The sequence below is a fragment of the Giraffa tippelskirchi genome, chromosome 11, assembly GCF_054371585.1.
Source record: "Giraffa tippelskirchi isolate mGirTip1 chromosome 11, T2T-mGirTip1v1.2.pri, whole genome shotgun sequence".
NCBI lineage: Eukaryota > Metazoa > Chordata > Mammalia > Artiodactyla > Giraffidae > Giraffa > Giraffa tippelskirchi.
This window is the reverse complement of record NC_137285.1, coordinates 9,705,663-9,731,804: the sequence shown is the minus strand read 5'-3', so window position 1 is coordinate 9,731,804 and position 26,142 is coordinate 9,705,663. Positions and strand designations below refer to the sequence as shown.

Sequence of the window (26,142 nt, the reverse complement as noted above, 5' to 3'; positions counted from 1 at the left end):
GGTACCTGGGCCGCCGGGGAGCCGGGGGTGGACTCTTCGGGGACAGCCGGCGGCCCCCCCAGATTCGCACCGCCAGCCGCCGGGGAGCTCGGGGCTCCGGGCGTAGAGGCTGCGCTGTCACATGGGCGGCGGCGACGGGGCCGCATTTAAGCGGCCGGGGGACGGCGCCCGCCTCCAGCGCGTCCTCGGGCTCGGCTCCCGCCGGGCGCCCCGCTCTCTGCCCGCCGGGGGCCCAGCGCCGCGTCGCACCGCGCCGCCCCCGCCGGGCCATGCGAGCGCGGGCCCCGCCGCGATGAGCTCGCACATCGCCAAAAGCGAGTCCAAGACGTCTCTGCTGAAGGCGGCGGCGGCGGCGGCGAGCGGGGGCAGCCGGGCTCCCCGCCACGGCCCTGCCCGGGAGCCAGTGCTGCCCAGTCGCCGGCTGCCCGGCCCCTGCCCTGGCACGCCGTCACCGTCCGGGGACCCCAGTTCGCGGAGGCCCCTGTGCCGGCCGGCGCCGCGAGAGGAGGGCGCGCGGGGGAGCCGGCGCGGGCTCCCCCAGGCGCACCGCAGGCCCCGGGAGGCGCCGCCGACCGCGGCGTCCAGACCTTCGCCGCCGTCGCCGCTGCCGCCGGCCCGCGGGCGGGATGGGGAGGAACGGGGTCTGTCCCCGGCGCTCGGTCTCCGGGGCTCACAGCGAGCCCCGGGTCGCGGGGACTCCGCTCCAGCCGCCGCGTCCGAGGCAGACCCGTTCCTCCACCAGCTGCGCCCCATGCTCAGCTCCGCCTTCGGCCAGGTAAGGGCCGCGCCTCCCACCCGCTCCCTGGAGAGGCGCTCGGGACCCTGCCGCGGCTGCGCGCCCATAGCCCTCCCCCGCTGCCCGCGGCCCCCCAGGTCGCGCTCCTTTGGTCCTCCCGTCGCCTGGCGCCCTAGTCCGCGCGCCTCCTCCTCCCCCGCGCCTGATTCAGCACCCTGTGCGCTGTCCACGCTCCCGGCCTCTTCCGGGCCAGGCACCACCGCTTAGACTCCCTCCACCTGCCAGTACGGGCCAGTCTTGGAAGGGAGCGACCTCCACAAACCGCCTGGAAATTTGCAGGGGTCAAGGAGGGGTGCTCCGAGCAGGTGGCGCCAAGCCCACTCTTTCGGCCTCTGACCGAGAAGACCAATGAATGAGCGTGGAGTCTGGGGGTCAAGAGAGGGGACTTTGGGGTACACAGCCTTGTCAGGCAATGAGGGACCCTAGCCATTGCCTGTGGTGGCCCCAAAGACCTGGGAAAAGTTAGGAGAGCTAAAAATATGAGAAAAGAGAAGTGTGTGGGTAGACATGGAGGGCTGTAAGAACTATGGCTCAAACTGGAACTTTGAGGGTATTTCAAGGAGGTTGTCATCTAGGAATGCCACAAGGATGGCAGTGCGCAGTTGTCAAGTTGTGGGATGTGGAAGAACACCCAGAGATCCCTAGTCAGAGTTAGTGTGCATTCTAGAGTCAGAAAGGTCGCTAAGGGGTCACGAGTGGCACGTTTTGTTTCTTTTCTCTCAAGAGCCCCAAGCAGCTGGGCACCTGCCCTTTAGAAATGGCCCCGTAGTCATAACACAGATCTACAGTTTGAGGCCGTGGTGCTGGGGAGAGGGGCTCAGCAGAAAGGGACCTGTGAACTCCCGAGCGAAGCCAGGATTTTGTCTAGTTCCAAGTCCATAATTAAGTCGAACTTGTTGGCACAGCGTGGACACTGTTCTGCGGCAGCCCAGGAGGGGCGAAATGCATAGATGTGATCAGAGTGTTTGCATGGTGTGTGGGGGATGGACGGTGGGGGCGGGCCTGTGCCTTTCTGTGCTGGGATGTAGCGTAAAGAAGCCGTTTCAAGCTCCTGGCTTGCCGGGCTGGATCAGAACTCCAAGGAGGCCGTGTGTGTTTTGCTTCAGATGTGCACAGTTCCTTTTCAAAATACTACTCAGCTGCGGCTGATGCCGGTGGAGGTCTGACATGAAGGCGGCTGCACGTAGGCTCGGGTTGCGTGGGGCTGCGGTGGTGGTGTGATAGGGCAGCAGTCTGGCTTTGTTCCTGCCGGGAGCCCTCGTTAGTTGAGGCAGCTGGAAACAGTTTCTCCAGAGTAGAGATGTGGATGCAGAGCTGTGACAGTGCAGCGCTGTGTTGACTGCGGTGGCTTCTGTATGACTGAGGGGGTGTCAGGTGTTAGGGCAGGAGTAGGCTGGCTTGCGAAAGGCATACCGTGCCAGTTGAATCGGTGACAACTATCGGTTGCATTTATCAAATATTTTTTGATTGCCTGCTTTGTCCAAGCGTTTGCTGGGCACTATGGAGATGAAAGTAGAGGGGATAGCGGGGTCCTGACTGTTTTGGAGATAAAGCAGTCTAGAAGTTTGGAAGGGCAGGTCACTGAGGATCACACACTTTCTGATTAGTTACTTTGCCAGTGATCTGACTTCGTTCCTAGAAAAGGAGCCCTTTCTTTCCAGCCTTGCATAATTTGCCTGCCTGGGCCCTTTGTGAGCACAGAGCATTTCCGCTCATGTGCTTTTCTTTCTTCTACTTTCTCAGTCATGAAATGAAGGCTGTTCTCCAGTCCAGTGTTCTGAAATGTCACCAGGGTCACCTGAGTCAGGAGGAGCTGGAAGGTCCCATCAAATATTTACTACCTCCCCCTGGAAGCTCTTGCCTCTGGAGCTGCCGACTTTCTCTTTAAAGCTGGGCACATCCAGTCTGGGCTTCCTGCTGATGGCTCTAAGACATCTGCTCCAATGACAGCGACAACAACAAAACCCTGCCTGGGACTTTGTGTCAGAGTCTCCAGTCTCCTGCAAGAATTAGTCTTTCTGTCCGTTATCTCTGCATGGAGATTTCTGTCCTTAGAGACAGGGTTAGAACCAAGAGAAGGGAAATGAGGTTCTGAATATAGAAACTTTCAGATAGGATCTGCTTTGGGCAAAATATAGTCCTGGGGAAATATATTTTTCATGTCTCCCAAGTTCTTTTTTTTTTTTTTTAACCTTTGGTGAATCGCTTAACCTCAGTAAACCTAAATCCTTATCTGCATATTTGGGATAATCATAGTATCTCAGGTGGTGCAGTGGTAAAGAACCTGCCTGCCAATGCAGGAGCCTCGGGTTCAATCTCTGGGTCGGGAAGATCCCCTGGAGAAGGAAATGGCAACCTACTCTAGTATTCTTGCCTGGAAAATTCCATGAACAGAGGAGTCTGGCAGATTACAATCCATAGGGTCCCAAAGAGTCAGACACGACTGAGCGCACACACACACACACATATTATCTCAATGGGTTTGGGGGGTAATTAAAGGGGATATGAAGATATACACAGAGCTTGGCCTAGAGCAAGGGTCTATGGATGTTACTATTATTGTTGTTGTTATTGATTCACTACCAAGGGCTGTGTCAGAACTTGTTTCCATTTGTAACAGAGTCAGGGAGGGCCAGGGGCCAAAGTGACACTGAGGGTATCAAGACAGACTCCCCTACTAGGGGGAACCGGCATTAGGGTTTTCTCCCAGTGACCTCACAGAGCGTCCTTACTGCCTGAAGGGAGAGCATGTGGTTTTGAGGCTAAAGCATGGATGATGGGTTGGGAGACAGCTGCAGATTCCTACTCCAGCAATGTCACTTCCCATTGCTGTGACCTTGGGCCTGTTATTTTCTCTCTCTGGTCTGGGTTTCTTCATCCAGAAATGAGACTAACAATAACAACAACAAAAAACTACCTTGCAGAAATCTTATGAGGGTTATACAGGGTTAAGGATGCCAAACGGCCTGGCTCAGAGTGGGTGCTGGAAAAGGGCTCAGGCTTCATTCATGTTATTATTATTATTATTATTAATAGAGTGATTGTCAAAATGAGGGCCTGTGTAAGGTAGTCTGAAAGCTGTCTCTGAGCCAAGTGAGGAAGGCCCCTAAAGGAAGGAGCTGAACGACCAAGGACCTTCCCTGGCTCAGGCTTCATTCATGTTATTATTATTATTATTATTAATAGAGTGATTGTCAAAATGAGGGCCTGTGTAAGGTAGTCTGAAAGCTGTCTCTGAGCCAAGTGAGGAAGGCCCCTAAAGGAAGGAGCTGAACGACCAAGGACCTTCCCTGGTATCCTCTTTGTGGCCAGCTAACGACATACCCCCCAACTGCCTAGAGAGAAGATGTGGTATCAGAAAGTAACTCAAAACCAGAAACTCTTGGCATTGGGTCTTGGAAAATTAATTAAAAATTTTTTTCGGCCATGCAGCATGTGAGATTTTAGTTCCCTCACCAGGGATTGAACCTGCGCCCCCTGTAATGGGAAGCACACAGTCTTAACCACTGAACCATCAGGGAAGTCCAAAAACTACTCAAAGAATAGTCTTTTTGTGCCTTGTTCTAAGTTTGGGAATAAACACCTCTTTAGAGGAGGCAAATATGAATAAAACCCGTAGATCCGTCCCATCGTTCCCCTTTTTCTAACTAGAGGAACATCTCTTCTGATTTGAGTAGGCCAGCCCAATTCCTAAACTGCTTTGTGCATAACAGGATCAAAGATATTTAATGTATGAATGAATGAATGACGGGTATCTCCAGCCTCTGGACTTTAGAGTTTCTTAGTTCCCATAGTTAAGATGAGGGAGACAGACGATGACAATTTGGGTCCTAACAGATTCAAGTGCACTAGGCCTGTGTGCCTAGGATGATGGCTTGGGTGTATTGCCTACTCCTTCCTGGTCAGGTCGCTTCCTACTGCTCTCTTAGAGGGCTGGGAACCCCTGTGGCCTTTCTCTGGGGCCTGGGAAAGGGGAAGAGAAGGCCCATTTGTGGTTGACATAGATTATAGATGATAGGAGTGTCTTGGTGTCAGTTCGTAGGTTTTGCAGAAGCAACATTGGCACTTTAGATCTCTGTCTAGAGCTAGGTAAACAATGGACAAAGCATCTTCTCATTATCTTACCTTCATAGCAAACTGTGAAATGTAGCATCATCTCCCCCCATTTTAGAGATGAAGAGACAGGCTCAAGAGAGGGGAAGTAGCTTGACCAAAGGTCCCAGAGTAAGTAAAAGGCAGGACTGTGATGTGCTGTGTCTCTCTCCAAACAGTCTGCCAGTTCCACATCATACCAGCTGGTAGAAAGTCACAGAAGTGTGTTTCCTATTTGTCAGAAGCATCCACAAAGCACCTCTCAGGTTACGACCCAGCTTTCCCCAAGTGTCTTAACACTGGGCTGCCATCCAAGTTCAAATGCTGGCGTTAGGACTGCTCAGGGCCCAAAGCCAGCCTCCCTCCTAATCAGGAATAAGCAGCAACGGGTTTATCCTTCTCATCCCTCTGATCCTATTATCCCATTCCAGAACTCTAAGTGTGGCTTCCGAAGGCCCAGGCCTGCTGCCATAGTGCATAGGGATCGGAAGGTGGGGGCCATGCGATGTGCTTTGCTCCTTAAGGAAGCCTCCACCATTCAGCCCTTTATAAAACTTTCTGCTGAAGGTCAAGCCATCTTCCTCATCAAGATCAGCAGCTACTCTTGTCATGCAGAACCACCACCACCCCATCTGTCCAACCTAAAATAGCTTAAGCGAGCTCTGGGTTTGAATCCTGAATCCCTTGCTTCCGTTAAGGCCCCAAGCTAGTGTCGGCACTCTCTCTGCTAAAGAAGGATGGGATTTCTTCAAAGTAGGTGGACTTTTCCATAGGGGGAAGGTCCTGTCTCCTGTCTCCAAGGACAGAGGCATATCCCAAGGTTGACAAGTGGGTGCTGTGCTCTGGACTGGCCTGCAGGGGGAAGGACTCACCAGGTCTGACCTAGTGGGGGCCGTGCTAGAACAAGGCTGCTGGGCAGGGGAGGGGACACCTTCCAGGTGCTTGGCACTGTGCCAAGCCCTTTGCAGGCATGATCTCATTAACTCCTCATAAGTCCTATGCGGGAAGTGTTATTAGAGTACCCATTTTGTAAATAAAGAAACCGAGGCTCAGAAAGATGAACAAGTCCTCAAGGTTACATGGGTTGTAGGCAGCAGGGCAAGATTTGAACTCAGGTCTGTCTGACTCCGCATACTGAACTCTTTACCTCTAGATCAGTGGTTCTCAACACTGGCTGGAGGTTAGAATTACCTGGAGTATTAAACAACACTGGTGCCCAGGGCTCACCTACACCTATTCCATCAGCATCTTTGGGGAAGTTCCCCGGTGATTCTAGTCTGCAGCCAGCATTGAGAACGCGCCTGCTTCACCCTGTCCAATCTTTTCATATATCCACCCATTTAGCTCATATGAATTGGGTTTGTACCTTACCTGGAGCCTAACTCATCTCCCCTCTGGGCTCCATGGTAAGCCCTAGCTTTTCAAAAGAGTCTGCAAGACTCTAGATTTTGTGTGCAAGTCTTTCCTGATCCCCCTACACTAAGTCAGATCCCTCTGGCTCACATTCTCAGAGTGTTTGTGTTTCCCCTTCATGGCATTGACCTGAACCGTGATTCAGTACGTTGATAGCTCTTTAGTATCTCCTGCCCCCCTGCTAGAATGTAAGCTCCCTGCAAGCAGTGAAAGTGAAAGTGTTAGTTGCTCAGTCGTGTCCAACTCTTTGTGACCCCACGGACTGTAACTCTCCAGGCTGCTCTGACCATGGAATTCTCCAGGTGAGAATACTGGAGTGAGTTGCCATTCCCTTCTCCAGGGGACCTTCCTGACCCAGGGGTCAAATCTAAAAGCAGGGACTGTATGTATCTTGTTCCTACAACATTCCCAGAGCCAAGCACATGGGACAAATGATACTTCCTCCTTCCATGTTAATAATTCCTCATTCCAGTACCTGTTCTGTGTCACGTACATCTTATAACCAGGTGAGCCCTGCCAGGTGAGTGAGTGTTCAGAAGCCAGCAGAACCAGGACTCACGCCAGGCCTCCAGACCCTTCCATTTCATCTGAGTTCATTGCTCTTCTCACGACCCTGCCTTCACGCTTTGTTTCCAAGAAACAGGTCTTTGAAGAAGGCATTTTGGTTGGCTCTTCCCATACCAGCTCTGCGCCACCCCCCCAAGTGTCTTCACTCCCCTTTCTTGCCCTTTAGATGTCAACAACCTCTCCTCCACCCCAGGCTTCTCCTTGTGTCCTCAGGGGGTGCCCCTCCTCCTCCATATCCCCCTCCGGAGGCCAAACCAGGCTGCTGAATGACTCTCCTGATTAAGCCATTCCATTGCCGTCACTGCACGGTTGTCAACAGCCACCCAGGGACCTGCCTTCCCAGTTCCCTTGGAGCCGGCCTGTGGCACCTTCTGGTCAGCATCCCCACCCATCTATCCCTAACGGGAGCTCTGATCAGCCACCCAAAACTGGACCAAAAAAAAAAAAAAATTCCTGCGAGAGGACCCTCTCTGGACTGAAACTCTTAGAGCGGTGCGCGGAAGGGTTTTTGCATCAGGGCTCGGAAGGAGCTTGGCGTCCCAGCCTGTCTCTGGTGCCCCCTGCTGGGAATAGCAGGGGTGCAGGAAAAGTGGATACAGACTCTCCTGGGTCATCTGGCTCCGGGCTGTAGGTCTCGATGATGACATCTGAGGCTTGAGATGAATTCACATCAAAACTGGAACCCGGAGAGCCGAGGACGTGCCGGCTACCTAAAAAGTTCCATTCATGGGACCGTGACGACCCCTTTGGAAAGGGCGGCCTCTCTGCTCTGCGCCCCGAGGAAGCCGGTGAAAGATGCTCTATCAGGGTCAGGCAGAGGGTTTGGGAGAAGATTCGCCGCCCTCGCTCGCTCAGGCCTGCTGGGCCAGCACTGCCTCCGTCAGGACCCCCTCAGGGCCAGCTCTTGATTTCTCCTGGGTCGGAGAGACCGCACACGGTGAAGGGAGCCAGCGGAAGGAGCTGCTGTTGGCTCAGCTGTGCTTGCAGCCCCGGAGCCTCACCCCATTTCAGTGAGGAGGCAAGTGTGAAAAATGGAGCGTGATGGAGAGTCGTCACAAGATCTCCAGGCCTCGACTGGAGCCGCCATCTCTCGATCTAGCTGCGATGGCCGGGGGAGATTAAGATGCCTGTTCGTCCCTGGGTGTGTGTGTGAGAGAGAGAGAGAGGGAGAGAGAGAGAGAGAGAATGCACACACAAGGTTGGGAGCTGCGAGGCCCCGTGGATTTGGGGGCCCAAACTAGCCTGCTTCCCCTTCTGGGTCTGCTGGCCTAATTCCCAGCTGCAGCAGCCATTCTGGGCTCCCCTCCCCGAGGCAATCTCCCTGCAGATTTGACAGCGGGAGGGGAGGGGCCGAGGGAAGGGGAGTGAACTGGGAGAGGACTCGGCTGTAATCTCATGTCGCTGATCCTGCAGCCTTCTCCAGCTCGGCTGCCCTCTGCCATCAGCTCTCCAGGCGATTTTCTCTGTGCCTGCACTCTCCCCTCCTGCCTTCATCTCCTTAAGAAAGTGTCCAGAAAGTTAAACCCACACACACGAACACACACACAATCCACCAAAAAAAAAAAAAAAAAAAAAATCAGGGAGCAGGAACAGGCAGACGAGTAAGAGAGCACGCGCACAGGAGAGAGGGCTCAGTCGGTCTTGGAGGAAGCACGGCGCAGGCAGAGGGAGTCTGGGGTTGGCGGGACCGGGACTCAGGTCTCTTAGCCCCCAGGAGCCTCCTTCATGGACCCAGGGATCCTGAAAGGGGCTGCCTCAGCTTAGGATGGGCAACTGTGTCAAGTCTCCACTGAGAAATCTCTCAAGGAAGGTATGTTTCTGGAGTTCTTAAGACCCCTGGTGGGAGATTGGGGCATCCTGCCATCTGTCCCAGAGGTTGGGGGTGGAGAGGGTGGACGTTTGAAGCTCGTTTCCCTTCCTGTGGGTTCTGTCTAGGGCCGCTTCCCTGTTCCTGCCTCTGCATTCCCTCCTATCACAGTTGTCTGTGTCCCGGGGCTCTAAGCTGAAGTTGGGACTTAGAGCTGCATGGGGGCCGGTATTTGGAAATTTGCATAAAATTTAGGAAAGAAACCACGTAGGGTCCTTAGAATGTGCATGGACAGACTGCCTCGGGATAAGCAGTATGAGAAGAGGGTTAAGCTGGACTTTGACCCTGCTGCTGGAGGTTCTTTCCCAGCGGTAGAGGAGGGGTGCGTTCATCTCCTCTGAGGGACTCTGACCCTCTCTGGTGGCCTCTAAGGTCTTCAGAGTTGTGGGGTTTGAAGTAGATCCCATTGTTACTGAGAGGAAACAAGCCAGACATCCCCTTCTACCCTTGAGAATTCTTGAGTCAGGTCAGAGACTCACAAATAGGACCAGTCTGGCTCAGGGCCCCAGGGTTGTTTCCATCGAGAAATGGAGTATACAGCAAAGGTGTCTGTCAATTTCATTCTGGAGTGGATGCATTGCTTATATACCGAGATAATATTCTTTTGCAAGAATCCCTTTTGGAAAGCAAATAATCACCTTCAAAGCATCTTTCCTGCAAGTCTGGGCTTACGTCTGTAGGATCTTGCTTTAGGTGGGCTCTGCCTGTATTTCTGGCCCTCTGTAGTCAGGCCATAGAATAAATTCGTAGATATTTCATAAAGGAAGAAGGAATGTGAGGAATGGTTTCCTCCAATTCTTTCGTTTTCCAGAGAAGGAACTTGATTGCCACTCAGGTTAAGTGACTTATCCAAGGTCTCAGGTTAGCTAATGGCTCCTCCACCCCCAACCCCTTCCTACCCTGTCTGTTAGTTTAACAGCCTCTCAATTTAGGACATTTCAGGCTTTTCTGCTCATCTTCTTCCTCATTTAGATAAGCTGCTCACATCAAATTCCTTTTAATCTTCTCTGTTCCTTGGATCTTTCCGAGGGTTGACTATTTCTTCTGTGTACATCCCCCACCCCCAGTCATCTGTCATCTTAAAGGAGAGTTCTTTGCATCAGACGTGGCCTCCACACTGTTGCAGAGAAGTAGAAATGGATCTGAATTAGTCTAGAGGACCATCGGGCAAGTGCCCTTTCCCTGAGTTCTGTCCAGACCTTCAAGAGGTGAATTCAAGAACAAGAGTTGTCCTTCTGTCCTACCCTGCCCGTGACTCAGACTTCTTAGGTCTCTTCTTTCTAGCCATGTGACCTTGGATAAGTTATTTGACCCCTGCTGGGTCTCAGTTCCCTTGTCTATCAAGTGGAAATACTAACATCTACCTCCTAAGGTGATTGTGGGGCCTAGAGAAAGAGCTGGGATCACTGCCTGGGATGCAGTACTCAGTATATGTTAGCTAGTGTTAATAGCATTATAATCATAATTTTTCCATTCTGGGTTTTCTGAGAAGGGGGATGAGGAAAAGGAAATAGGAGAGGCTTTGAGTCCATGGAATAAGGCAAAAGATCATAAAAGGTATTGCATTCAGTTTCATTTTTTAAAAAAATGATAGTAACCATTGCTTTTCCCTGAATATCTACAAGATTTCCAACATCTGTTATCTCATTTGCTCTTTTTCACCGAGTGGTTCTCTTGGCTATTTTCTAGAGAAAGGAACGAGACTCAAAGGTAAGAGTGTTCCTAAGACGCCACAGCTGACTGGGAGCAGGGCTGAGATGTAAACCCTGGTCTGTGTGAATCCAGAGCTGGGGTTTTGTTTTTAATTTTGCCTCTGTCTCTTTCTCCTGCTGTCAGAGATGTTATTCATAGATTCGTGAACCTGACCTTACAGGTCATCTTAGTTCAAATTCCCACTTACTGGGCAATGCTGTCTCCCACCACATCAAGCGCTTCCTCACTCAACTCCTCCTTCCGTGAATACCTTCGATGAGAGGGAGCACAGTCTTGGCTGGCTTGTCTTGTTAGAAAGCTGTTAGGCCAGGAGGCGTGCCGGTTCCTCCTGTTGCCCTGCCACACTCAGGAGATGTCCCCTTGGTGCCAGGAAACATTGTCAGTCCATGGGCTGCTGCCCACTTGGCTTCCTGTGTGGTGACCAGGAATTGGTGATGGAGAGAGGCGGCCTCCTCCAGGCTCTGAGCTGGGCAGGACCGGGCTGTCAGGTACCATCACTGGCCAGGGAAGAACAGCAGCCTCCTGGGGCAACTGAGTGCCAGACTGGGTTAAGATCAAGAGATGCAGTGGAAATTCCCCAGCCATCATTGGGTTCTTCCTTCGTGGGAGCAAATTTTTCTCTGTCCTCCTCACTTCTTTCCTGATTGGCAAATATTCTCCCACTTCTTCTGCAGCCAGAAGTAAATGCCTTCTGGCGCCCAGCATCTCTCAAGTTGCATCATCATCATCATCGTCATCATCATTGTCATCATCATTGTCATCACCATGGCAACTCCACATATTCGGCTCTTGCCATGCTCTAGGCACTGCACAACGGCTCATTTGCCTCTCACAGAATCCTGTGAGTGGCCCTGATCATCCCCTGCTGGACAGAGAAGGAAACCAGAGCCCAGAGAGGTGAAGTGACCTGCCCAAGGTCACACAGCGAGCGAACGGCAGAGCCAGAATTTGTCCCCAAGACTTTCTGAGTCCAGAGCCGGTTATCCTCAAGCTCTCTCTGAATTTCCTACTGCCTGCTGCCTCCTCCTCCTGGGTATGCTCATCTGAGCCAAGTGAGTGAGAGTCAGCCAGAAACAAAAAGGCTGATTCTCTGCAAATATCTCCTGAGTTTTGTTTCCTGGGGCTTAACCACAGTTGACTCCCCGGCTCCCTCTGTCCAGAAGGTCTCTCTGGTCCTGCCCTCGCTCTAGCCAGGTCCCTGTAGCCTGTGTGAGTGTGGCCAAGGCTCTGAACCTCTTTTGGTCATCAAACCAGAATGAATCCTGATCACCCCTGAAGTTCTAAGACTACCCAGGGTGACCCTTATTGCACTCCCTGGACTCAGGCCTTGCACTGAGGTCCCGTACCTTGGGTCTGTGTGGCTGCTTGCCCTTAGAGGAACCAGAATATTGCTCCTTCTTCTCTAGGCCTAGAAGAAGCTTAGAAGTTGGACAAGAGTCTAGACTGCAGCCTCACACTGTGGGGCTTCGAGGAGAAGGAGCATGAGGACAGGGTGAGATGGGGGAGATTGCTCTGCTTGTCCACCTGGGAGGACAGGCTACCCCTTAGGTCTTAGCATCTTCTCCTGAGCATGACCTTCTTGGAGTTGGAGGAAACTGGCAGGAAGAGGGTACAGCAGAATGGATGGGTGGGACATGCAACTCTGGGGTCCTTGACAGAGGCAGCCCTCTAAGTTTTCACTGCTCTTTCCTTGGAAGGTTTGGCTCCAGCTCCTCACTCTGGGGGTGGAGGCATCCAACTTGGGGGCTGAAGGCAGATCACCTTGACTTGGGGGGATGCTGGGCATCCTGGCGGGGAGGTTGGGCTGGGAGAGAATGTTGTGTCTGGACGCTGAGGTTGTCCTAAGGGGACGGTCTGTGGGCAGTGCTGACTTTTTATAGCTGCATGGGAACCATTAGGGAGGAGGATGAATTGGCCGGGCCAGGGAGCACAGCTATATTTGGTCAGCACAGAGGGCCCCTGCCTCAGCCTCCAGAGGTCCCTGGACCAGGCACGGAGCCAGTGAAGGCGGGAGGGACGAGGAGGATTGCTGATGGGAGACAGCGTCTAGTCTTGAGGCCACAAGCTGAGTGGAAGCTGACCGACAGAAGTGCTTTGTTTAGCCCACCCAGTGCTTTAAATCGGAAGGTCTGGCAAAACTGGGCTGGAGTTACGTCATGCTGTCCCTTCAGAGGGCACCCAGAGCATCCATCTTACCCCAGGCCCTGCCTCTCACACCTGCCTGCTTTATTTTTGTTTGCCATGGCCCCTGTGTCGGCAACCTCCAGTCTCACAGACTAGCTGAGCCCACTCTCTACCACCAGTTCTGATGATCCTCATTACCCTCCAGTGGGTTCTAGCAGGGGTAGGGTCAGAGGTCCATTGGGGAGCTTAGCCCTGAGGATTTTGCTGGGATGTTGGGAGCATCTTAGGAAAGGACATTATTCCCTGAATGAACAGAAGCCTCCCTCTGCCTGCTCCTCTCTCTGAGCTTCTGTCTGCACATGAGGGTGTGTTTCTGTGCATGTGTGTGTGTATGTGTGTGTGTCTGCAGTTGTGCCACACAGTGGGTATCACACCCAGCTCTCCCTGGAGCATCCGTTTCGGCCAAAGATCCAGGACTCCATCCATTGGACCAGTTTGCTGCCTGCCTCCCTGTGCATCCTGAGGGCTCTCTGCACCCTGGTGTTTGCCTCTCAAGGTCTTCTCTTGAGAAGGGCCCCTTCTAGGACCGGGAGCCAGGCTGGGGCCTGGAGGACCCAGCTAGGCCAGAGAGGTGACACCTTGCCTCTGTTTTGTATTTGCTTGGTGCTGGCTGAAGATGCGCCAGGAGGAGACCAGCTACACGGTGGTGCAGACGAGTGAGGAGGGGCTGGCGGCCAGCGGTGAGCTCCCTGGACCGCTCCTGATGCTGGCTCAGAACTGCGCGGTCATGCACAACCTGCTGGGCCCGGCCTGCATCTTCCTGCGTAAGGGCTTCGCGGAGAACAGGCAGCCTGTACGTAAGTTGGCCCCAGTGGAGCCACCTTCGACTTGGCTTCACGGGGCGTGAGGAAGGAGGTGCTGGGAAGAAGAGGGGCTCTGTACACAGTGGTGTGTATCCCTCGGCGGACACACCTTACACCCTCAACTTGTGAACCTGACCCCCAGAGTTTCCCACTCATGGCTGCAGAGCCCTGGTGAGTCCACATCCACCAGCAAAAAAATAATAGCATCTATAGTATTGTTTGGGGTTTGGGTTTTTTTTTTTTTTTTTTTTTGAGCACTTAATATATGCCAGACATTGTGCTCAGTGCTTTGGTGCTTAAGCCTCAGAGCAACCCCAAGAGGTAGGTACTATTATCCTCCCCATCTGCAGATGAAGAAATTGAGTTGGAGAGTGTAACATGCTCACTGTAACAGCTGGTGGGCATTAGTGGTAGGATTCAGACTCAGGAAGCCTGACTCAAGGACCCCCTGTGTTCTGAACAACAGTACTGAATACACGGCACCAACCACTAGAACTTTCTACGATGATAGAAACATTTCTCCAATCAGCACGGCCCTCTACAGTAGCCACTAGCCCTTGAAATGTGGCTAGTGCAACTGAGGAAGTAGATTATTAATTTTCTTTGATTCCAATTCCAATTTAAATAGTCACATGTGGCCACTGCTTTGGAGGGCCTCTCGTACGTATCTGAACAGTTACAGAGAGGAGGGTATTGATGATTCAAAGAGATTCAAACATCGGTAGGTTTATTGAATGGTGGTGGTTGAGTTGCTAAGATGTGTCCGACTCTTGCGACCCGGTGGACTGTAGCCCACCAGGCTCCTCTGTCCATGGGATTTCCCAGGCAAGAATACTGGAGTGGGTTGTCATTTCCTTCTCCGGGGTTTACTGAATGCCACTTGCTTAACACTTGACGTATCTTGCCTCACAGATGCTCACAAAGACCCTGTAAGGTGGTTTCTGGTATTAACCCACTTTACAGATGAGGAATCTGTGGCTCATACAGTGGAAGTGACCTGTCCAAGGTCCTACATCTAGGAAGCAGCAGACCCGGGCTTTGTCCTTGAGTCCATCTGACTTTAGAGGTCAAACTCATCCCTCAACTGGAGAAGTTGGGGAGTGAGGGCTGTGGTGGGCTCTGTTCCCACCTGACCCCCGAATCGGTGTTCACGGTTTCCCTGTCATGTCAGTGAGCATCCCTGGCTCTGTTCCACATCCCCCGCCACTCTGCCCTGGGGAGCGTGTTACTCAGGGACCAGCCACCAGGACTCAGCCAGACCAGCTCTGGCCACAGGCTCATGCCCAAGGGGTACTGGCTTTTCTGCACCCTGGTTCTGGGTTTACAAGAAGCGGGGAGGGGGCTGCAGAGCTGATTCTGGAGATGTGAGAGGCTGCAGGGTGGGAAGGGACTTGTCGCCTGTCCCAGTGAGCATACCCTGCATGTGTGTGTACATGCATATTCTCCCTGATGCTTTCACTTACCGGGGGTACCAGGCATTGTGAAAAGCACCCTTTGTGGTCACTCAAGACCCCATTCTGACTAAGAACAGCTAGTGGGTGATAGAGGTAGGTTAGAGGGAGTGACAACCCCTCCTTGTGCATGGTGACAGGCTTTTTAAGAGGAAGTCCTTCCAATCATCTCACAGAGACAGACAGCTTCAGCTAGAAATGCTGCAGGCAGGACCTGGGAGCCTGCAGCTCACGTACACTCTCGGCATGGTCCTGCCATGTATGGCCCCTTCCGAGAGCCGAGTCCTTCCTGTGCAGCTGGTGGTCCTGCAAAATGTTGCTCAACAGCACCTTTCTGGAAGATTTCTGGGTTTTCTGGCACTGGGATCCCTTGCCCTGGGACCAGTTTGGAGCAGGTGGGCAGCAGCCTCTCACTTGCCCTGGCCCAGTGGGCTACAACAGCCCGGGTGCACAGCTATGGCACGCCCGCATGTCTGTGTCCCTGACTGGCTTACACACACCTGGTGTGTGCTTCCTCAGGGCAGGCACACCCTGCCCCTTTGGGCAGGGAGCCGTGACATATGGGCAGGATGAGCCCCGTGGACCAGTTTTGGAGCCTGCTAAGCATGTCCAGCTGGGCACCGCATCCATTTCATGCCAGTCTGTCTCCCTCCTGGGCAGGCCTGGGGCAGCTGGCACGTCACCAGCCGGAGCCTGCCCCCTGCTTCCTCCGGGCCCGCTCTTTGGAGACTTCTTTGCCATCTGTTCGGATGCCTCACCCGGGGGCTCCCTTGACTCCCCAAGGAGACCTGGGCACTGCTTGAGGCTGGAGACTTGTGCTTTGGACCCTGGCGGCCGTCAGAGGCACTGGCAGCCCCCAGGGTCCTATGCTGTGTCCTGTGACTGGGCGAGGTCTGCGATGGGGGCCCAACTGGAGAAGGTGGGGCAGTGCCCAGGAAGCAGGGCGCAGCCCTAATCCTGCCTCCACTCCCTCTGCTCTTTCTCTTCCTCCCTCTCGTGTGCTGGTCTGGACCCCACTTCCTCTCCTCCAGCCTCTTGCTTCTCCCATTGCCCCCCTCAGCTCCTCTTCTCCCCCACTCTTCCTGGTTTTATTGGTGTGTGTGTGTGTGTGTGTGTGTGTGTGTGCTCAGTCGTGTCTGACTCTTTGCGACCCCACGGACTGTAGCCCTCCTGGCTCCTCTGACCATAGAATTTTCCAGGCAAGAATATTGGAGTGGGTTGCCATTTCCTTCTTCAGGGGATCTTCCCAACCCAAGGATCGAACCAGCATCTCTTGTGTCCCTGCACTGGTGGGCGGGTTCTTTACCAGCTGAGCCACCGGAGAAGCCCTTGGTTTTATTGGGTAGAGCCCTCTTCTGCCTGTTGGGATCCTCCCAGTAACCCTATTTTATTTACAGGTTTTGGCCTCTAGATCAGCTCTGTTCCCTGCTGACCACATGCTTGTGTCTGGAATAAGGGGTTAGGGGTGCAGAGATTCTGGGCCCAGGCTGGATGGGGCTTCTGGCTCCCTGGGCCTCTCTTATGTGTGTGGGACAGGTGGGGCTGCACCTTTTCCCCTCCAGGACATGGTCCAGGCACACCTCCACAGCCGCCCCATCACCTCCCAGCCAGTGCCTGCTGCCGCTGGGATGGCCCTCAGCTGGGCATTGGATGACTTCCTGGCCCCTCCTGGCTGCTCATGGCACATGTTCTTTTCTTTCAGGACAGATCTCTGCGGCCAGAGGAGATTGAAGGTGAGATCTGGCCTCGTAGAGGAGGGTGTTGCTTACCCATCCAGGAAGATGAGGGGAGGGAGGTGGGTGGGAAGAGGGCAGAGACATCTCAGCTTCCTGTGAACAAGGCCTGGTGCAGGGCCAGGCATCCTCCGGGGAGCCGGATGTTGGAGGAATGCATGAGTCGATGGGCCCCTTGGGGCCGCCTCTGCCCCAGAGGCTCTGCGGGTCACCACATCCATCTTCCTTCTCTTCCCCAGAGCTCAGGGAGGCCTTCAGAGAATTTGACAAGGACAAGGATGGCTACATCAACTGCCGGGACCTGGGTAACTGTATGCGCACCATGGGCTACATGCCCACCGAGATGGAGCTCATCGAGCTGTCTCAGCAGATCAACATGAACCGTGAGTCCCTCCGCCAGGCACCCCCTACCCTCCCCAGCCTCACCCTTACTGTCCTCTGCCTGGGTTCAAGTTCTGAGCTTGCTCCCCCTTCTTCCTAGCTCTGTGACCTGCGGGCAAACTACTTACCCTCCCTGTGCCTCAGTTTGTTCACCTGTAGAATGAGAGGAGGAATGGGGAGTCAACTGGGGGTATATTTATTTATGGTTTGTTTTTTCTTGGTTTATTTATTCATTTATTTTTTGGGGAAACAGCTTTATTGAGATATAGTTGATAAACCATACAGTTGACTCACTTAAAGCATTCCCTTCAGGGACTTCTGCGGTGGTCCAGTGGTTAGGACTCCTTGTTCTCACTGCAGGCGGCACGGGTTTGATCCCTGGTTGGGGAATTCAAGTATACATTTCAGTGGCTTTTAGTATATTCAGAGTTATGCAACCATCACCCCAATCAACTTTAAAATATTTTCATGCCCCCCCACCAAAGAAGTCCTATACCACTTTACCATCACCCCCAAGTCCCTCCCCAGCCCTAGGCAACCACTAATCTACATTCTGTCTAAGCAGGTTTGCCTATTCTAGACATTTGTTTTTTTTTAATTGAAGTATGGTTGATTTACAATACTATATTCGTTTCAGGTGTACAACATAGGGATTCAAAATTTTTATAGACTATACTGTATTTAAAGTTATTGTAAAATATTGGCTCTATTCCCTGTGCTGTACAATATATCCCTGTGGCTTTTTTATTTTACACAGAGTAGTTGACATCTCTTAATCCCCAGCCTCTATGTTGCCCCTCCCCCAAACCCCCTTCTCCTCACTAGTGACTGCTGGTTAGTTTTCTGTATCTGGGAGCCTGTTTTTCTTTAGGGGACAGATTTTATTATTTTTTTTAATTATTTATTTTGGCTGTGTTGGGTCTTCGCTGCTACGTGCGGACTTTCTCTAGTTGCGTTGAGCAGGGGCTACTTTCTGGTTGCGGTGTGTGGGCTTCTCACTGCGGTGGCCTCTCTTGTTGCAGAGCACGGGCTCTGGAGTGCGAGCTTTAGGAGTTGTGGTGCATGGGCTCAGCTGCCCCGTGGCAGCTGGGACCTTCCCAGACCAGGGATCGTGTCTGCTGTATTGGCCGGCGGGACTCCCAACCACTGGACCACAAAGACAGAAGTCCCTAGAGGATATTCTAAACAGCCCAGTAATCAATACCTGGCACACAGTGAGAGCTGAGCAGAGGAGGCTGTCATTATTATGTTTTTCTCTGTCTCCCTTTGGGTTCTCCCAGGAGACCAGGGGACGAGGGTTTGAGCGTGGAGTTGAGGTAGTAGGGGCAGGACAGAGTCGGTAGAGAGTAGGGAGGTGGGCGGGTGGAGACAGCTGCCACCGTGGGCGATGGAGCTCAGGGTGTTGGTGTCGAAGGCCCACCATGGGGCGGTCTCTACAGGCTGAAAGTGTTGGGGGCAGGCCCCGGGGGCAGGTCTCCTGTATTTCTAGCCTCTGAAGGCTGGTTGGGAGGTGAGTTCCACTTGCACGGTGAGGGACAGGGGGGGCAAGTGGGCCAGTGGGCCAGGCACTCAGGATTCCTGCTTCCCTCTCTCTTTCTGCATGTTTTTCTCTGTCTCTCTCCTGCTCTGAAATTCTTCGCCTATCTCTGTGACCTTTCTCCCCTCTGTACCCTTGTCCAGTTTCTGACTTGTTCCCTTAGTCAGCCCCCGGCCGCTCCTCTGAGCTGTTCTGTGATAACCTCCCTGTCCATGGTCACGTCTCTGTCCTCATTCGGCCTCTGCTTTTACCCTGGGCCTGGCGCTGGGCAGGTCAGGGAGGGCTGACAGCTCCCCGGTTGTCTAGTTGGAGGTGGGCGGTGGTTAGATGGATGACCCAGTCTGTTCCTCTGTCCCCAGTGGGTGGCCACGTGGATTTTGATGACTTTGTGGAGCTAATGGGACCTAAACTCTTGGCGGAGACGGCAGATATGATTGGAGTAAAGGAACTGCGAGATGCCTTCCGAGAGGTAAGTGGTGGACAGTGTACAGGCAGGGGTGGGGGGACTAGTTAGAATTCCCAACCTGAAAGGAAACTGGACCTCTGGATCCCACACCAGGGGAAGAAGCTTGGACAGAGAAGCGCTCTGGGGAAGGGGTAGCAGGGGACAATGATGCTGGAGGAGGGGTTCAACCTTGGGATCTGCTTCTGACAGTCTCTCTGTTGTAGCTACTCTTCCCTCCTTTGTGCCCTCTCTAGTTTGACACCAATGGTGATGGGGAGATAAGCACCAGTGAGTTACGAGAGGCCATGAGGAAACTCCTGGGTCATCAGGTGGGACACCGAGACATAGAAGAGATTATCCGGGATGTGGACCTCAATGGGGATGGAAGAGTGGACTTTGAAGGTAGGCGGGTCTTGAGAGTGGAAGAAGAACCAAGACAGGAGTGGGCATCCACAGAGTGTATCCCTCCAAATGTGTGTACATCATGCAGTCATCAATCCACCCCAACTTTCCATCCCCTTACCCTCCCATCCTTCCACCCCTCTAATCCATCATCTGTTCCTACACCCATCCATCTTTCCAGATCTCTCTTTCCATCTGTTCATCCATCTGTCTCTTTTTCTGTCCAAGTGCCTATTTATCCACTAACAGATCTCCAAATAATTATCCATAGAATCATTTACCTATGGCCTTACCTACCCATCTAGGCATCTATTCATTCTTCTGTACATTCACCCATGCCTCCATCTACCCGTATACCTCCTCCCATCTATCCATGCATCTGTAACTCTCAACATTCATTCATACATTTATTCTCTACCCATCCGCCTATATCTCCACCCATATTTCCATTGATCTGTCAGTCGTCTGTACAATCCTTTCCCCATCTGTTTCCATCTACTCATCCATCTATCCACTCCTGTGTCCCTCTGCCCTTACCCGTCTCTTTCCGTGTCTGTTGGTCCACCTTCTCCTGCATCCGTCCATGGAGGTATTTTCTAAACACCACATTCCTCAACCTGACACTCAGACCCCTTAAGATCTATCCACAACTCACCTCTCTGGCCACAGCTTTCTCCATTCCTTCACTCACACTCCACCTGAAAACCATAGGTGATCCAAAAGCCTGCCAAGCTCTCATTTGATTACACTATTCTTTTTGTCAGGATGCCTTGTGTTCTATTCTTCACTGGGACTAAAGTCTACTCCATCTTTAAGACCCAGCAGTGGAGCCACTTCCCTCGGTCCCCAGGCTGAGCTTCCTCTTTTCTGGGCTTTCACAGCACCTCAGGCTTACCCTCGTTCTTCACACTGGCCCCTAAGTGCTGGTTATATCTCCACTCAATTCTGAACTTTTGGAGAAAAGAGGAACCCTACTTTCTTTATCTCTGAGATTCCCACAGAACTCAGTACCTGACACATAGTGAATGCTCAGTAAAAGTGTTTTTAAAATAGCAATAATCATAATTAGTGATCATCTCTAATTGTACATGCTCTATACAGTCAGCAAAAACAAGACTGGGAGCTGACTGTGGCTCAGATCATGAACTCCTTATTGCAACATTCAGACTTACATTGAAGAAAGTAGGGAAAACCACTACACCATTCAGGTATGATGTAAATCAGATTCTTTACGATTATATAGTGGAGGTGACAAGTAGATTCAAGGGATTAGATCAGATAGACAGAGTGCCTGAAGAATTATGGACAGAGGTTCGTGACATTGTACAGGAGGTAGTGATCAAGACCATCCTCAAGAAAAAGAAATGCAAAAAAGCAAAATGGTTGTCTGAGGAGGCCTTACAAATAGCTGAGAAAAGAAGAGAAGCAAAAGGCAAAGGAGAAAAGGAAAGATATACCCATTTGAATGCAGAGTTCTGAAGAATAGCAAGGAGAGATAAGAAAGCTTTTCTCAGTGATCAGTGCAAAGAAATAGAGGAAAATAATAGAATGGGAAACACTAGAGATCTCTTAAAGAAAATTAGAGATACCAAGGTAACATTTCATGCAAAGATGGGCACAATAAAGGACAGAAATGGTATGGACCTAACAGAAGCAGGAGATATTAAGAAGAGGTGGCACGAATACACAGAAGAACTATACAAAAAAGGTCTCTATGACCCAGATAACCACGATGGTGTGATCACTCACTTAGAGCCAGACATCCTGATGTGTGAAGTCAAGTGGACCTTAGGAAGCATCACTATGAACAAAGCTAGTGGAGGTGATGGAATTCCAGCTGAGCTATTGCAAATCCTAAAAGATGATGCTGTGAAAGTGCTGCACTCAATATGCCAGCAAATCTGGAAAACTCATCAGTGGCCACAGGACTGGAAAAGGTCAGCTTTCATTCCAATCCCAAAGAAAGGCAATGCCAAAGAATGCTCAAACTACCACACAATTGCACTTATCTCACACACTAGCAAAGTAATGCTCAAAATTCTCCAAGCCAGGCTTCAACAGTACATGAACTGTGAACTTCCAGATGTTCAAGCTGGATTTAGAAAAGGCAGAAGAACCAGAGATCAAATTGCCAACATCTGTTGGATGATTGAAAAAGCAACAGAGTTCCAGAAAAACATCTGCTTCTGCTTTATTGACTATGCCAAAGCCTTTGACTGTGTGGATTACAACAAACTGAAAAATTCTTCAAGAGATGGGAATACCAGACCACCTTACCTGCCTCCTGAGAAATCTGTATGCAGGTCAAGAAGCAACAGTTAGAGCCAGACATGGAACAACAGACTGGTTCCAAATTGGGAAAAGAGTACGTCAAGGCTGTATATTGTCACCCTGTTTATTTAACTTCTAAGCAGAGTACATTATGCAAAATGCCAGGCTGGATAAAGTTCAAGCTGGAATCAAGATTGCAGGGAGAAATATCAACAACGTCAGATACACAGATGACTCCATCCTTATGGCAGAAACTAAAGAGCCTCTTGATGAAAGTGAAAGAGGAAAGTGAAAAGCTGGCTTAAAACTCAACGTTCAAAAAACGAAGATCATGGCATCTGGTCCCATCACTTCATGGCAAATAGATGCGGAAACAATGGAAACAGCGACAGACTTTCTTTTCTTGGGCCCCAAAATCACTTCAGATGGTGACTGCAGCCATGAAATTAAAAGACACTTGCTCCTTGGAAGAAAATCTATGACCAACCTAGACAGTATATTAAAAAGCAGAGACATTACTTTGCCTCCAAAGGTCCATCAATTCAAAGCTATGGCTTTTCCAGTAGTCATGTACAGATGTGAGAGTTGTATCATAAAGAAAGCTGAGTGCCAAAGAACTGATGCTTTTGAACTATGGTGTTGGAAAAGACTCTTGAGAGTCCCTTGGACTGCAAGGAAATCAAACCAGTCAATTCTAAAGGAAATCAGTCCTGAATATTCATTGGAAGTATCGATGCTGAAGCTGAAACTCCAATACTTTGGCCACCTTATGCGAAGAACTGACTCATTGGAAAAAGACCCTGATGCTGGGAAAGATTGAAGGCAGAAGGAGAAGGGGATGACAGAGGATGAGATGGTTGGATGGCATCACCGACTCAATGGACATGAGTTTGAGCAAGCTCCCGGAGTTGGTGAAGGACGGGGAAGCCTGGTGTGCTGCAGTCCATGCAGTCGCAGAGTCGGACATGACTGAGCGACTGAACTGAACGTTTATTATATACCAGTCACTGTACTAAGTAACTTTACATGTATTATCCCATTTAATTTTTACAATGACTTCAGGGACTGCACTATTATTACCTCATGTTACAACTGAGTAAACTGAGCCTCAGAGAAGTAATATAACTTGCTTCTCTTACAGAAAAGCAGAGCTGGGTCATAAACTCAGGCCTGGAATCTCAGCCATTCCATACATTACACTGTTCATGACACTATCCGAGGCACCATGGGATACAGGGGGAAAAAACCATAGCAAAACACTGCTTCTACACTCCATAAACTTGCGTGCTGAGCAGAAAGGCAAGATAAACATGAGCTAGACTGTGAATATGTCCAGAACACAAAGGCTCGGAGGCCTTTTCAGGGCAGTAGCTGATCTTCAAGGTAAAGGACAGTGTGGCAATGGAGAGGCTTGGCTACCAAAGGCTTGGCTATCGCCAGAGCTGAACATTTCAGGTACCCCGTGTCCAGGTAGGGACCCCCACAGATGACAGCTCTTCCCTGAAAGCCTAGTATCTCCCATTCATTCTACCAGCATGTGTTGCACACCAGCTGTGTGCCAAGACCTGATCCCCACCTTGAGGAGCCCATGACCAGTAAGGAAAAGAGAAGCTGACAGTATGGTCCATGTCATTTGGGGGGAAGTACAGCAGGCTGTTGCATACAGTGGGGACACCTTTGCCAAACTGGCAAGGATTAGGGAAGGCTTCCTGAAGGAGGCTGTAAGTAAGCAGAGCCCTAAGAGGTAAGTAGGAGTCACCAGATGAAAAAGAAGGAAGAGATATTTGCTCTATGGAATTGAAAACTCATATCTACACAAAAACCTACAAACAGATTTACTGTTTATAGCAGCCTTACTTACAATTGCCAAAATTTGGAAACAACCAATATGCTCTTCACTGGGTGAATACATAAATAAAACTATGGTATACCCAGGCAACGGAATATTATGCAGCATTGTAAACGAAATGTGCTATCAAGTGATGAAAAGACATGGAAGAAACTTAAATGCACAGTAAGCGAAAGAAAATCTGAAAAGGCTGCATACTCTGTGATGCAATGATATGACATTGAGGAAAAGGCAAAACTATGGAGACCAGAGACAGTGAAAAGATCAGTGGTTACCAGGAGTTGTTTGTGGCAGGAGGGATGAATAGGGGGAACACAGAGGATTTTTAGGCAAGTAAAACTATTCTGTGTGATACTATAATAGGGATACATGTCATTATACATTTGTCCAAACCCATAGAGCCTCCAGGGCTTCCCAGGTGGTGCTAGTGGTAAAGAACCCGCTTGCTAATGCAGGAGACTCAGAGACGCGGATTCAGTCCCTGGGTGGGGAAGATACCCTGGAGGAGGACATGGCAACCCATTCCAGTATTCTTGCCTGGAGAATCCTCATGGACAGAGAAGCTTGGGGGACTACAGTCCATGGGGTCATACAGAGCTGGACATGACTGAAGTGACTTAGCACAGGCACAGAGAGTCTCCAACACCAAGGATGAACCCTAATGTAACCATGGACTTGGGGTAATAAATGATGAGTCAATGTAGGTTCATCTGTAAGCAACATCCTACTCTGCTCGGGGATGTTGGTGATGGAGGAGGCTGTGTGTGTATGTATAGAGGCAGGGGGTAGATGGAAAAACTTGGACTTCCTGCTTAATTTTGCTGTGAACCTAAAACTGCTCTAAAAAACAAAGTCTAGTTAAACAGAAGGGAGCAGGAGAGGTTGCAGGAAAGCTGAGAGGTGAGGGCAGGGGGGAGTGTGTCAGCTCCACCTGAGGTGCTGACACGGGGATCTGTGGAGTCAAACTTCGTGGTGAGGGGTGAGTAGTGACAGGTGAGGCTGGAGCTGTCAGCTGGGGCCAGAACAGGGAGGCCTTGGGGTCGTGCCCCTTATCCTATGGGGACCATGAGAGGTTTGAAAGGGGTCATATATACAGATAGAAAAATCCTGCTGGCTGCTGCAAAGAAGAGGGATTGGAAAATGCTGGATGGGGGACTTCCCTGGTGGTCTGGTGGCTAGGATTCCATGTTCCCACTGCAGGGGGCCTGGGTTCAATCCCTGGTTGGGGAACTAAGATCCTGCATGCCACATGGTGGGCGAGACCAAAAAAAAAAAACCATGCCGGATGGACATTGGGGACCAGCACCGGTCAGAGGCAGTGGCCACAGAAGGGGGAGGGAGGCATCGATCTGAAGAAGGTGTGGGGGCAGTGTCCTGGACCCTGACTGTTGCTTTCTCCCCACCCCCGCCCGTGCCCCCACCCCCACCGCAGAGTTTGTCCGGATGATGTCCCGCTGAGGCCGCCAGGGCCCCTCCAGGACCGCCAAGCTCCACGGGGCGGGAGAAGAAGCGCCTGATCACCCCGTCGCCGCTGCCGCCGCCGCCCGCCGCCCGCCCAGAGCCCAGGATGTACTGGCGGACGGGGCCTGCCTGCACCCCGGGGAGGTGCCCACCCCGGACCCCCACCCCTCCGCACTGTGAAAAAGACTCACGACTCCTGCAACTGGAAAGGGGGGGCGCCCGCCAACGAGGAGGCAACCATGCCAGGCCGGCAGAGGTCAGGCCGGGCGCCGAGTGCCAGGGACCCAGCCGCCGCTGGCTGGGGTGGGGGGACCCACAAAGCATGTCTGCCCGGGCAGAGCCTCTCACCACCTTCCTTAGCTCTGTGCCCGTCCCAGCTCGCCTCAGCCCTGTTATCTCAGAACCAATAAAAATATTTCCAAGAGGAAGGCGGCTCTGGGGGTCCTTTGCTTCTCCCACCGGGTTAGATGATACATGCATTTCCTGAGTACCAGCTGCACGCAGGGAACTGGCTGAAAAACCTGCCTGCACTCGCCTTGTGTTGAGTTCCATGAGGTTCCCAGCCTCTTCTACACTCATCTCAGAAGCCAGAACTCGGTACCTTTAACTGAAAGGGAGACTGGGGCATATACGGATGAAGCTGAACATGCCGCTGCCCCAAACAGAGTCAAGTTCTGTAAGGAAAGGAGACTGGATGGGGCTTGGGCAAGCCCTGGAGCAGGGTCTGCCTCACTTCCCGCCTCCATGGAGCTTTCACACTGGTTGGGGAGACCAACAGGAGATAATCACATCCATATGTGACTACGAATTGTGATCCTGCTTTTAAGGAAAAATGCGGGGACCTTCGGTGGGGTAGAATAAGGAGGTCTGGACTACTCTCCCAGGAGGTCAGGAGAGGCTTTCCTGAGGAAGTGATAACACGATTTTTGCCCTGGAGGAAATCCCAGAGTGTGTGAGGAGACAGATGTAGAATCAGCCTTCACTCTCTCTGCCGAGCGAGAAGCAGGATAGTGTTGGGTCCTGGATTTATTATGCTCGTTGTGTGACTTTGGGCCAGCCACATCTCTCTGAACCTCAGTCTCCTCATGGGCAGTAAGGGGATAATAAAGTCCACTGTAAATGACCTCGGAGTATTGCAGTGCTCACCTCCAGAGGCCTCGAAATAGTGCAAGGTGGC

General features: G+C 51.7%; 1 protein-coding gene across 6 annotated transcripts; it reads left to right on the top strand.

Annotated features, from left to right (window-relative positions):
- The first annotated feature begins 121 nt into the window (after positions 1-121).
- Positions 122-25,152, top strand: CABP1 (calcium binding protein 1). Of its 6 annotated transcripts, none has more exons than XM_081546190.1 (8): positions 8,634-8,682; positions 10,754-10,761; positions 13,258-13,425; positions 16,589-16,619; positions 16,859-17,002; positions 18,897-19,006; positions 19,237-19,384; positions 24,937-25,152. In XM_081546190.1, exons 1-8 carry the CDS (start codon positions 8,634-8,636, stop codon positions 24,960-24,962), a joined length of 684 nt encoding a protein of 227 aa, XP_081402316.1. In that variant the 3' UTR covers positions 24,963-25,152. The 6 variants fall into 6 exon arrangements, with proteins under 6 accessions (XP_081402313.1, XP_081402316.1, XP_081402315.1 ...); XM_081546192.1 differs by lacking the exons at positions 8,634-8,682; positions 10,754-10,761 and adding exons at positions 11,285-11,481; positions 11,855-11,940 and having other exon boundaries at positions 13,249-13,425; XM_081546189.1 differs by lacking the exon at positions 10,754-10,761 and having other exon boundaries at positions 8,634-8,678; positions 13,249-13,425.
- The last annotated feature ends 990 nt before the right edge of the window (positions 25,153-26,142 follow it).